General features: G+C 42.9%; 1 protein-coding gene across 2 annotated transcripts in view; it reads right to left on the bottom strand.

Moving 5' to 3' along the window:
* Window positions 1-13,765, bottom strand: part of PIK3C3 (phosphatidylinositol 3-kinase catalytic subunit type 3) — a 105,365-nt gene that overhangs the window by 45,891 nt on the left and 45,709 nt on the right. For both annotated transcript variants that reach the window (XM_026713897.2, XM_087927554.1), the window contains 6 exons: window positions 13,496-13,627; window positions 9,430-9,558; window positions 8,444-8,513; window positions 5,646-5,710; window positions 1,440-1,524; window positions 882-956 (listed from right to left, as the gene is read on the bottom strand). In XM_026713897.2, coding sequence (XP_026569682.1) covers window positions 882-956; window positions 1,440-1,524; window positions 5,646-5,710; window positions 8,444-8,513; window positions 9,430-9,558; window positions 13,496-13,627 — 556 coding nt within the window. The remainder of the gene's footprint in view (window positions 1-881; window positions 957-1,439; window positions 1,525-5,645; window positions 5,711-8,443; window positions 8,514-9,429; window positions 9,559-13,495; window positions 13,628-13,765) is intronic.

A 13,765-nucleotide genomic window follows, 5' to 3' on the forward strand; every position in this document is an offset into this window, starting at 1 on the left:
AGTAATTACGAACTACAAGGAGATTAACAACCACAGTCTGTTGGAAGGACGCCAACCAAGGTAACTTCAGCCCAAGATAAAATGCTCTTTGCTGCTGGCAACACTGTGTTTTAACTGTCTCTCTTATGTACTATTCTCCCCAGCTGCAACCAATGAGGGGGATCATGGCCACTTCCTCTCTCCTAAGCCAAGTTGTTTCCTTCTCCGTTCCTCCTTGTATGTCCTAGGATGCAGAGGGGATGGGCCTGGTTCTTCTGACTGCACAGCCGGCCTCTGCCCTTCCCCAGCCTCCTCCACAACCTCCACACCGCCACTCCCTGCCGGCTATTCATCCTCTCCTTTAGAATCCGACTCTACCAAGGGCATGACATAATGTAATTTTGCTTTCAAACTGCTGCACCGCTCTTTCAGATTTCCTTTTCCTCCCTCTCCCCCCTTTTAAAGGCAACTACTAAAACAGGCATAGGAATGCTTTATGAGTTGACATTTTCTCCTACCCCAAGTCACACAACGGGATGGCAGGGAAATCGTATAAAAGGAATAACAACGACCAAATAAAGCATTTAGCAAAATGGAAAGGAAACTGTAAACGTTTGCTGGCTGAACGCTACAACCATCTCATTTTATTAAATGTTGAGATGGTTAAATCCACAAGTTATGCCTTGTTAATTCTGCCTCCTATGCAAAGTCCAGCAATATATATTTTTTATACTGTGCGGCTCCAATAGTTTCAGGCAATTTTATAAAAATCTTAAGATCGCTTTAACAAGCCTTGCACTCGTACGGAAACACACACAATTTCAAAAGGACATGATTTTCTTGTACTGTGGAGATGCCCCAACATTTGACCCCCTCCTCCCGAAAAAAAGTGAATTCTTTACCTGTTTTGGTGAGCAAAAGATTATCCAGGTGCCTGTCCCCAACTCCAAGTATATATGTGATCACACAATACCCAGCTGAAAATTAAAACAAAACAAAATTAGCATAGCTCTCTGTAAATGTTATAACTCCTGAAGATCAAAACCAAACTAAAGCAAGTTAGATTATTTTGTCAGAAACCTGTGGGGTCCTTGCTAGCATTGATAAAGATACCTAGTTGGGTAATGAAACGTCTGCAAGAAAACAACCAATCTCAGAGTGCACCAAGGATCTCCAAGGGCCTTTGCTGGCACTGATGATGTTACCTAGTTGGGTAATAAAACATCTTCAAGGAAACAACTGAACTCAGAGTGTATCAAATGTCTCTTAATTCCATCATTTCTAACCCAAAACTTCATACAAACTGTTTCTCAAAATTCTTTTCACTACTCCTTGAGCAAAAATTGATCACTTCTGGGAAAAGGCTATTAGTAATCAACTCATTAAAGTAAAGAGTTTTTTAGGAAACCCCTGTCTTCTCAATTGCAGACAGAACCATGGAAGTGTGCGCCAATGCTTACCGCAACTTTTCACATAGGTGTCCATGACTTCCGCGCTTATGCCATGGGGCCCGGTTTCACTCGGGGCGTATTTCCGGAAGAAGTTCTGCAAAAGCGAAGCAGAAGAGTTACAGGTCCTTAACTTACAACCACAATTAGGACTGGGACCCCCGTCGCTAAGCAATGTGGTTGTTAGGTGAGCCATGCCCAATTTGACGTAGTGACTAAGCAAACCTATCTTCCGCCATTGACTCTGCCTGTTGTAAGCCTCCTGGGAAGGTTGCACATTGCGATCATGGGACCCAAGATGTTGCATCCATGTGTTCTGACCTAGGTTCCCCCAAAAGCACTAAGCAGACTCTTGGTCTCGGCAAAACCCCTTTTATTCAACGAAGGTGAATTTCTTGCATTCACCTTCAGTCAAAGGCCTGGCAAACAGTCTTTCAAGGGCGCAATTAGGAGCACAGACCTTATCTAGCTTGGAGAGCTGCCTAGTAAATATTTCCAAACGCAGTGCTGACAAGGAAGGACTCGGCACAGACTCTCCGAGATGCATAGACAGATCTTCACACTGCTGCAGCGAACAAATTGTTTCCTGCAAAAGCCCCCTCCCCTTTTGCTCCTCTTTTAATCCTTATGGAAGGGGCCATTCAACATCCGCCTGTGGCCTTATTCCCAAGTCAACCCTTAGTTCCTAATTGTTCTTTTCTTTTGGCAGCTCTGCGCATGTGCAGGATGGGAACCGGCTCCCGCTGCTCCCCCACCTCACTGCTGTCTGACTCTGAAGGCAGCTGACCACTGTCAGACTGCCCTGGCCCCTTCTCTGCCTCTGATGCAGAGCCCTCGTCTGAGCCTTCCTCAGCCTCCAGGACTGGTCCATGTTCCTCCCCAACCTCTTCGCTGTCCGACTCTGCGGCCAGCTCCGCTAGCCGGCGGCGGGCCACAACACCATGGTAAATATATGTTAGTTGCCCAATGCCCAAATTTGGATCAGGTGACCGTGGAGACACTGCAAAGATTGTAAGGTCATAAATCACATTTCTTTTCCAAGGTGCCATTGTAATTTCCAATGGTCATTAACCTGGAACACCCGTCGCTAAGCAATGTGGTTGTTAGGTGAGCTGTATGAGAATGGTCATACATCAAAGACTGCCTGAATGTTTTGGACCAGCACAAAATGAATTCCCCAAGATGATAAAAGGATTGTGGAGAAAACTCATCACCCTGGGCTAATGTTGCAGTTCTATTCATTGATTCATTGATTCATTCATTGATTCATTGATTGATTGATTCATTAATTGATTGATTCATTGATTCATTCATTGATTCATTGATTCATTAATTGATTTCATTGATTCATTCATTGATTCAATGATTCATTCAGACATTCATTCAGATATTCAGATAGGCAGATATATATTCATACATATAGACAGACAGATAGACAGTCATAAAAGGCTTCAAGACTCAATGGTGAACTGGCCTCCAATATTTATATAGAAGCCAACCAATATATTGATGAGGATTCTCAATCATCCAGATAGAGTTGTCTGGAAGTTGCATCATGGCAACTGGACTTCTTTTCTTCTTGGTTTGAAATGTTTCATTACTTAAGAGCTCTGAGGGTACAGTGGTTACAACGCAGCATTGCAGGCCCACTCTGCCCATAGCCAGGAGTTCGATCCTGACAGGCTCAAGTTTGACTCAGCCTTCCCTCCTTCAGGGAGGGAAGTCAGAAAAATGAGGACCCAGCTTGTTGGGGGCAATATGCTATAAACCACTTAGGGAAGGCAGTAAAGCAGTATGAAGCAGTATATAAGTCTAAGTGCTATTCCTTCCTTCCACCCTTCCTTCGTTCCTTGCTTTGCGCCCTCCTTCCCACTCTCCCTCCATCCTCTTTCTCTCCTTTCTTACTCCTGTTCTTTCTCTTTCCCTCCCTCCCTCCCTCCCTTCCTTCCAAGTTGTGGTGACAGTGGTTAGAATGCAATATTGCAAGCTAACTCTGCCCGCAGCCTGAAGGTCGATTCTGACAGGCTCAAGGTCGACTCAGCCTTCCATTCTTCCAAGGTTTGTAAAATGAGGACCCAAGTTATTTGGGGGCAACACAATGACTTTGTAAACTGGTGTAAAACACTATGGGGAGGTACATGTTCAGATGTCTACGGAGATTCTCCGTCATCCAGGTCATGGTTGTCCCAAAGGTACTTTTTTTTCAAGAGGCAACTGGACTTTTTTGTATAAATTTGAAAACGTTTCGCTTCTCACCCAAGAAGCTTCTTCAGCTCTGACTGGATGGTGGGGAATGGAAGGATTTATACTCCTTGCAGACAGCTGGTCATTTGCATCCTTTTTGAGGGTGGTTGAGGCCACTTGGAGGTTTTGCTGTGTCCTCGGGGTCACCTGAGTGGTGGAAATAACTACCCTGAAGACACAGATAAACCTCTAAGTGGCCTCAAGGGCTCTCTAAAAGGATCCAAATGACCAGCTGTCTGCAAGGAGTATAAATCCTTCCATTCCCCACCATCCAGTCAGAACTGAAGAAGCTTCTTGGGTGAGAAGCGAAATGTCTTCAAAAGACAAAAAAAACTCAAGAAAATCCAGTTGCTTCCTGAAAAAGTAAATTTGGGACAACTATGATCTGGATGATTGAGAATCACCATAAACTATCAAATTAAGCAATGACCAGTCAGGCCAACTGAATATATTCCTTTAAGCATTAGTATTTAGTGTTTAGCTTACAAACAACAGAATGCAAAGATTTAAAATCCGTGTTTTTGGAAGACATTACAGTTTCAGGTGCAGAAACTGTGTAATTACAGGGAAGGTTAAATGCTTCCAAATGCAGATATATTCCCTTCTGCGCCTGGATTGCAACATTTAAATAGCATTAGCAATTCAAAGCAGTGCTGAATTAAGATACAAGATGTGAATGGCGAAACATACATTAATGGTAAAATCATGAGACAAGGAAAGAGTCTCCAGGCTCACAGTTGCAAATGCAGCTTTGAGTCAGCCTAAAATATGATAAAGTAAAGATAAAGTAGACAAGTTGGAGCCAGTTTAGTCTAGTGGTTAAGATGCCAGGTTAGAAAGTGGAAGACCATGCGTTCTAGTTCTGCTTTAGGCATGAAATCGGGTTTGGATTAATTTGGGCCAATCACCAGGAGACTGGGAATTCTAGTTCTGCTTTAGGCATGAGATCTGGTTGAATGAATTTAGGCCCATCACCAGGAGACTGGGAATTCTAGTCCCACCTAAAGCATGAAAGCCAACTGGGTGACTTTGGGCCAATCACCAGGAGACTGGGAGTTCTAGTTCTGCTTTAGGCATGAAATCTGGTTGGATGAATTTGGGCCAATCACCAGGAGACTGGGAGTTCTAGTTCTGCTTTAGGCATGAAATCTGGTTGGATGAATTTGGGCCAATCACCAGGAGACTGGGAATTCTAGTTCTGCTTTAGGCATGAGATCTGGTTCAATGAATTTAGGCCCATCACCAGGAGACTGGGAATTCTAGTCCCGCCTTAGGCATGAAAGCCAACTGGGTGACTTTGGGCCAATCACCAGGAGACTGGGAGTTCTAGTCCCACCTTAGGCATGAAAGCCAACTGAGTGATTTTGAGCCAATTACCAGAAACTCTGTGTTCTAGTTATGCCTTAGGCATGAAAGCCAGCTGGATGACTTTGGGCCAGTCACTCTCTCTCAACTCAACACATTTCACAGGGTAGTTGTTGTGGGGAAAATGTGTTTTTTTGGAGAAGTTAATTCAGTGGGAGCAATAGAAAAGATTTTTAAAGATTAAAACATGAAATTTCTTCCAGTGGCAGGTTGACCTCTGGTGATATCGGAAACCCATCCATCTCAATTAATTGGCAAGAATAAGGAACAGCTTGTCCAAAAACCGCTTTTGAGGTGTTTCTCAGTTTCCCAATCTACCCCACATCACAGATATCACCTGGTGGCTCCCATCCAAATAACAACCCAGCCTGACTCTGCTTAGCTTTCTGAGAATAACCAAGGTTGGTTTATTGCTGCCACCTAGTGGAGAGAAAAAAAAGTACATGTCTGGAAATGGAATACAGGATTATGGTATTGCAAATTAGCTGGGAAAAAGAATCAAACTGCTGGCAGTCGGCAGAGTCAGCCTGTTACAATACTGCATTCTAACCACTGCATCACCAGGGTTCAGTCTCCGTCTCCAACCCTGGTTTAAGTCAGAAGACCCACCTGGATGCTTTCTTCAGTAGCGAGAACCTCTGCCACCGGTACCGACTGGATAAACTGCATGAAACCTGGAGAAGCAGAAAGAAAATCAGGACTCTCCGAGCTCAGAAGAACCTCAAGTTTTACTCCTTATCGCATTTTAGGCTCCTATTATGGGAAGAAGAATGGAAACATATTCTTTTGCAAGGTGAGAAGAGGACAATGCCCCATTTAACAACCATTCATTTAGTGACCAAAGGTGAGTGGGGAGGTGGCCTAGAGGTGGAGCTCTCGCCTCACAATCAGGAGGCTGTGAGTTTGATCCTAGGCAGAGGCAGATATTTCTCTCTCTCTGGGCACACTGAGAATATATTTTGCTGAACAAAACTCCACATCGGCAACAAGAGAGGCATCAGGCCAGGAAACACTATGTTAGCTCCCTTCAGTTGCCTAGACTCCACCCCGCAAGGGATTATGGGGTCATCAAAAGATGATGATGATTTAGTGACCAATGGTACAACAGCACTGAAAAAAAGGGAACGAAGACTGTTTTTCACACTTACGATGGCTGGAAGAATTCCATGGTCACATGATTAAAATCCAGGGACTTGGTTCGTATTTACGACGATTAAACTTAAAACTACTACGAGAACCCCCTTTGCGACCTTGTGACATGAAAAATCAACGGGGAAGCCAGATTTGCTTAACAATGCTGTTACTAGCTGAACGACTGCAGGGATTTGCTTAGCAAAAATTCACTTAACAACAGTCTCATTTCGCAAGAGAAATTTTTGGGGTCAATTGTGGTCATATGTCGAGGACTACTGATACCGATAAAAAAGACTTGCTGCTCTTCTAAGAAAAGAAGTGGAATTTCGAGAGAACTGATAAAAATGAATATGGGAATGTGCTTTGGTGGAGGTCTGTTGTTAAGCGAGTTACCCCATTGTACGACCTTTTTGCCACACTGTCAGGCAAATCACAGCTATTATTAAGTGAATCATGCAGTTGTTAAGTGAACCACGTGGTTGTTAAGTGAATTATGTGGTTGTTAATTGAATCATATAGTTGTTAAAAGAATCATGCAGTTAGTAAGTGAATTGTGTGGCTGTTAAGTGAATCATGCAGTTGTTAAGTGACTTGTGTGCCTGTTAAGTGAATTATGAGGTTGTTAAGTGAACTGTGTGGTTTTTAAAATGAATCATGCAGTTGTTAAGTGAATTGTGGTGGCTGTTAGGTGAATCATGCAGTTATTAAGTGAATTGTGTGGCTGTTAAGTGAATCATTCCATTGTTAAAATGAATAGTGTGATTGTTAAGCAAATTGTGTGATTCTTAAGTGAACTGTAGGGTTGTGAAGTGAATCATATGGTTCTTAAGTGAATCATCTGGCTGTTAAATGAAACACGTGGTTGTTAAGTGAATTGTGCAGTACTTCAGTGAATAGGCTTCCCCAACTGGGAAGGTCACAAAAGGGGATAATCCAACCCCGAAAAACTGCAACCTTCATAACTTCGAGTCAGTTGCCCGGTGTCCGAATTCTGACCCCAGGATCATGGGGATGCTGTAATGATCAAGTGTGAAAAGCGGTCGTACGTCACTTTTTTTCAGTGCTGTTGCAAGTTCGAACTAAACAAACAGCTGTAAGTCAAGGACCACCTATATAGAGAAAGCAAGGAGTAGATAAACCAGAAAGGTACATATGTGTTTGAAAGAGGATCGTATCGTTTTCCATGTTCGAGCTCTGGCCTCTTTGAGAGCGAGAACTTTCAAAATAGAGGGGTCCTCTATGTCAGAGTATATTCATGAATTGGAATACAGCATGGTAAAAAGGTCAGTGTCGTGCCCCTGGTGGAGATCGACTCTGAGGGAGAAGAGGAACAGCCGTCAAGGAGTGGAAATGTGGCTCCAGAGGTTGTAGAGGAGGCTGGGGAAGGGCAGAGGCCGGCTGAGCAGTCAGAGGAGGACCCAGGCCCATCCCCTCTCCATCCTAGGGCATGCAGGGAGGAGAGGATAAGGGAGAGACGTTGTCTACTGGGGAGAGGAGAGGGCCTTGATCCCCTTCATGGGCTGCAGATGTGACAATTGGATAAGAGGGATGGACATGCGTACAGGCCAGTGCTGGAAACAAAGCGTGGAAATATCTCCAGTTTATGGTTCCTCTCTGAGTTTGGCGTCCTTCCCAGTGTGTGTTCTGTTATCTGTGTACGTCCTGCAGCCCTTATCTTGCCTGGTTTGTGTTGCTTTTTTTCCCTTCTTCTTGTAACTGTTTGTGTGGGAGTTTTTTTTTGTCTTCCATCAAAGATATTCAGAGCTTGGAAGCAAAGTGAAGGAATAAAGGGGCTTCACCGGTTTCCTGTGACTGTGTTTGTTTTGCATAACACCCTGGGTCATCACGGTCAGCCAATGAATAAGCATAGCAACTAAGTCAGCCAATGAGGACGTAGAAGTAGCCTAGGCTGGGTGGTGGTTTAGCAACGTGCTTTGGGTTTATGGCCATTTGCAGTATTCCTGTGGTCACTCATTTTACAACGGTTTTACTAAATCTTTTTGGCAAAAGCATGTCCATACTGAATCATTGCTTTGCTTAATAACTGCAGGGTTTGCTTCATGACCACGGTGTTTCCTTAACAACCAGACAGTTTACTTAACAACTGGGGGTATTTATTTCATGACTACTGCAGACTAGAGCCTGTTTTATGACTTATGACCATGATGGGAAGGTTCCATTGTGGTCCAAAGTCGAAAACTACCTGTATTTTTTTATTTCTCCAAATAGGGGAGAGAGCAAGAAGATGGAGAAGGAAGAGGAAACACTCTTACCATGTTTGGTACTTGTAGCCAACACTTTGTAGGGAGTCAACTTCAAATCCAGGTTCTCCTTGCGTAAGAGCTAAGGGATAAAAAACGTTGATCACGATGAGACATTTGCAAGCAACAATTGAATTCTTTATTGGCCTAGAGTGGTTGGACACACAAGGAATTTGTCTTGGGTGCATAAGCTCTCAGTGTGCATAAAAAATACATTCATCAAGAATCATAAGATACAACACTTAGCGATAGTCATAGGATACTAAATAAGCAATCCAAATCATACTAGGAAAGTAAATAAAACAATATAAATCCTAAGATACAAGCAAAAAGAGTAGAGTAGAGTAGAGTAGAGTAGAGTAGAGTAGAGTAGAGTAGAATTCTTTATTGGCCAAGTCAGATTGGACACACAAGGAATTTGTCTCCGGTGCATAAGCTCTCAGTGTACATAAAAGCTATAAGTGATAATTCACGATCCTAGCGATCGTAAAAATACATTCATCCTAAATCATTGGACACAACAGTTAAGCGATAGTCATATGATACTAAATAAGCAATCGACATAAATCGTACTGGGAAACTAAATAAAACAATACAAATCTTAAAGATACAAGTGACAAAGTTACAGTGATAAGAAGATAAGTGACTAGTTTGACAGTGTTGTGGGAACAAGTTGTTTAACAGAATAATGGCATGGGGGAAAATAAATGTCCTTGTGTCTAGTTGTTCTGTTGTGCAATGCCTTTAATAGCATTATTTTGATCTGGCAGATATGTAACAGAATAACAGAATTGGAAGGAATCTTAGAGGTCTTCTAAGTCCAACCCTCCACTCAGACAGTATCAAAGACTCCCACAACTTTAATGGTTATTCTGGATGGGACTGAGTCCTTCCCCATCACTGTTAAACATTTAACAGATTCCCACCCACCGCCCAGTCCATCTCCTCTTGGAACTAACTAGGTTTCAGGGCTGAATAACTACATCTCAAAATGTCACCTTGTCCATTAGCGAAATGATCTGGAGAATGAGTTGATCTTGGCGTAAATCATCTCCGTGCTTGAAGATTACAGGGTAGCTATCCCCGTCTTCAGTCTTGAAGAAGAGCTGAGCTGGCATGAGGGCACTCTGATCAGAGAAGGAGAAAAGGAGGCATCAAACTTTTCTGTTTTCTTTTCTTTTTTTAAAATTATTTTTATGGCACTTTTTTCTCTTTTCACATCTCAATCATCTTTAACGGTACTGAGGCATCTTTGTTACAAATACACATCTCCATACATGTCTAATTATTTATATACATTTCTATACCTTCTTCTTATCTCTACAATTCTTATTCCTATTGTCCCTCCATTTTTTACGAATTTTCCAGAAGGTATCAAACATGTCAATGGTCTAAGAGGTAGCTACTTCCGCTGGGAGGAACACGGGCTGATCTCTTTCCTGGGGTACAAGAATTGGCAAAATAAAAACCATACACTCATAAAATAAATACAGGCAGGTCTTGGTGTGCAACAATTCATTTAGTGACTGTTCAAAGGTGCAAACATTCTCAAAAAGAATGACTTAGGGCTGTGGGTTTTTTCTTCTTCTCACACTTAGGACCACTGCAGCATCTTGATGGTCCCATAGGTTCATTGCCCTGAGTTATTTGCAAAAATCATAAAGGCAGGATATAAAGTAAATAAGTGATAGATAGACAGACAGACAGATAAGATAGAATGATAGATAAATAAGACGATAAATAGATGATAGATAGATAGATAGATAGATAGATAGATAGATAGATAGATAGATAGAAGATAGAATGATAAATAGATAAATAAGATGATTGATAGATAGATAGATAGAGCTAAATAGATAAATAGAATGATAGATAGAATGATAGATAGATAGATAGATAGATAGATAGATAGATAGATAGATAAGATAAGATAAGATAGATAGAATAATAAATAGATAAATAAGATGATAGATAGATAGATAGATAGATAGATAGATAGATAGATAGATAGATAGACAGACAGAGACAGACAGACATAGATGAAAAGAAAGGAAGGAATGGAGGGAGGGAAGAGTGAAAGAAAAGGAAAGGTGGGAGGGAAACAGGGAAGGATAGAAAAGAAGGAGTGAAAGAAAGAAGAAAGGGAGGGAGGGAAGAAAGGAAGGAAGATCCAAGCCAGTAAAATTGGCAGCTAAAGTCTGTGTCCTACTCTGGGGAACATTTGTATCTTCTATAATGAAAAAGAAAGAAAGAAAGAAAGAAAGAAAGAAAGAAAGAAAAGAAAGAAAGAAAGAAGGGAGGGAGGGAGGGAGGGAGGGAGGGAGGGAGGGAGGGAGGGAGGGAGGGAGGGAGGAGAAAGGAGGGAGGGAGGGAGGGAGGGAGGGAGGGAGGAGAAAGGAAGGAAGGAAGGAAGGAAGGAAGGAAGGAAGGAAGGAAGGAAGGAAGGAAGGAAGGAAGGAAGGGATCCAAGCTAATAAAATTGGCACGTAGAGTCTGGGTCCTAGAGTCTGGCGAATATCAACATTCGTATCATCTATAATGAAAAAAAAGAAAGAAAGAAAGAAAGAAAGAAAGAAAGAAAGAAAGAAAGAAAGAAAGAAAGAAAGAAAGAAAATCAAAGCCAATAAAATTGGCAGGAAGAATCTGGGTGCTACTCTGGGGAATATCAACATTTGTATCTTCTATAACAGAGAAAGAACTCCAATCATTTGTCTCCTGCATCTGTTTTTGAACATTTCAATGCCACTTAAAAGGGCACAATAATGTAATTGGGATTGAACGGAAATGGGGAGGCCGCAGCCATTGTTTTCTAAACTGAGGGGGGGCGACACAAAAGGAGGGTAACTTTAAAGCAATTAACTCTCTTCTCTAATTAACTTAGATAGCAATTCCATTTTAAATGCCCTTTCTGGGGGAAAAAAAAAGCTTAATTTGTTTAGCTGGAAATTTGCCTCTCATAAAAAGAACAGGAAGAAGGGGGGAGTGAATCAATTAGCCCCTGCAAAAAATATATATTTATCAGTTTGACATGATCGAGTCCTTGGATCTCTCTTGCTTTCGCACAAGGAATGTTGAAGCAGTAAACTCTTTTTCATACGGTAATCAAACCCTGTTTTCTCAAATGATTTTCCTCTCATTGGAATACCTCCTCCAACAAGTATTCCCCAAACGTTTGCAAGACGTCAGCTTGGAAAAGGCAGATAGGGTGGAACAGCAGACGTTAAAAATCAGGAATTATTATCAAAAGCAACCGAGATGGAGCAACAGATTAACAGAGTTGGAAGGGACCTTGTAGATCATCTAGTCCAACCCCCTGTCGAAGCGGGAGACCCTACACCATTTCTGACAAATGGCAGTCCAATTTCATCTTGAAAGTCTCAAGTGAGACTCCTACAATTTCTGAGGGCAACTTCTGTTCCATGGGTTGATTGTTCTCACTGTCAGAAAGTTTCTCCTTATTTCCAGGTTGAATCTCTCCTTGTTCAGTTTCCATCCATTATTCCTTGTTTGGCCTTTGGGTGCCTTGGAAAATAGCTTGACCCCCACTCCTCTCTGGGGCAGCCCCTCAAATATTGCAACACTGCTATCCTGTCTCCCCTGGTCCTTCTCTTCCCTCGACTAGCCAGGCCCAGTTCCTGCAACCGTTCTTCATAACTTTTAGTCTCCAGTCCCCTCATCATCCTGGTTGTTCTTCTCTGCGCTTTTTCTAAAGTCTCAGCCTCTTTTTTATAGTGTGGTGACCAAAACTGGATGCTGTACTCTAAGTGCTACTAAGATGCTTGCATTCTTCACCATTAGAATGTTATTATTACAGAATGACAGAGTTGGAAGGCACCTTGGAGGTCCTCTACTCCAACCCCCTGCTCAAGCCTATACCAGTGATGGCAAACCTTTTTGTTGTGGTGTGGTGAAAGTGCATGCGTGCCGGCACCCACCATGCAATGTGCCCGCGCATGCATGCACAACAGCCCCACCCCACCTTACCTGCACTGAGCATGCACACGCCTCCCAGCTGATTTTCGGCCCATTTGAGGACATTTTCACCTTCCCGGAGGCTCGAGGGGAAAGCCTCTGCAGCCTTGGGAGGCCGAAAAACAGGCCTTCTCTAAATACCAGAAGTGCCTGTTTTCAGCCTCCGGAGGGTCTCTGGCGCCTGGGAGCGGCCATTTTCACCCTCGCAGAGGCTCAAGGGAAGCCTCTGCAGCCTTGGGAGGCCGAAAAACAGGCCTTCTGTAAATACTAGAAGTGACTGTTTTCAGCCTCCAAAGGGTCTCTGGTGCCCAGGAGCAGCCATTTTCACCCTCCCGGAGGCTCGAGGGAAGCCTCTGGAGCCTGAAAATGGGCCCATTTTGGCACTTCTGGTATTTCCTGAAGGCCCGTTTTTTCGGCCTCCCGAGGCTGCAGAGGCTTCCCTCGAGCCTCCTGGAAGGCAAAAACAGCCTCAAGCAGGCTGAAAATTAGCTGAGAGGCACGCGCATGCGCAATGCAGGTAAGTTTGGCTGGGGCTCACATGCCCGCACAAACGTCTCTGCGTGCCACCTGTGGCACATGTGCCATAGGTTCACCATCATGGCCCTGTATCTTTTCCGACAAATGACTGTCCAATCTCTTCTTAAAAACCTCCAGTGATGGAGTACCCATAACTTCCAAAGGCAAGCCGTTGCAGAGATTGTTTCAAAGACCAAGAAATTTCTCCTTAATTCAAGGTTGGATCTCTCCAGAAGTTTCCATCTGTTACTTCTTGTCCTGCTCTTGGGTGTTTTGGAGAATACATTGACACCCCCGCCTTTCTGTGACAGCCCCTCAAATATTGGAAGAACTGATCACATGTCACATAGAACATGTCAATCCTTCCATCCTCCACCATTCAGTCAGAACTGAGGAAGCTTCTTGGATGGGAAGTGAAACCTCTTCAAGGAAAAAAAAACAAAGTCTAGCCGCCTTTTGAAAAAGCACCTTTGGGACAACCATGACCTGAAGGACTGAGAATTCACACAAACATCAATATAATTACATCTTACATTTACAAGTCACATTGATTGCAAGACAGGTTGGTATTGTTACCTTGAACAGAGTGGCTTTCTCAGGGATTATTCCTCTAATTTTCACTTGGGGTTCGAGAGGCAGAGGAATGGGTTCAATATCTGATAAGTTCATCTTTTCATTGTCTGCCAGGAGAGTCTGCAATCTATCATTCTAGAAGAGGAAAAGATAAGCAAAAGGGAGAATATATGATATGCAAATAATAACCCCATTTAAAAAAAACACACACACACAATGCTCAGAATAATAAAATGAGATTTACACTGAATGCAGAATAACAGAGTTGGAAGG

The sequence above is a fragment of the Pseudonaja textilis genome, chromosome 2, assembly GCF_049901715.1.
Source record: "Pseudonaja textilis isolate UNSWEBS1 chromosome 2, rPseTex1.2, whole genome shotgun sequence".
In the NCBI taxonomy this organism is placed as follows: Eukaryota; Metazoa; Chordata; class Lepidosauria; order Squamata; family Elapidae; genus Pseudonaja; species Pseudonaja textilis.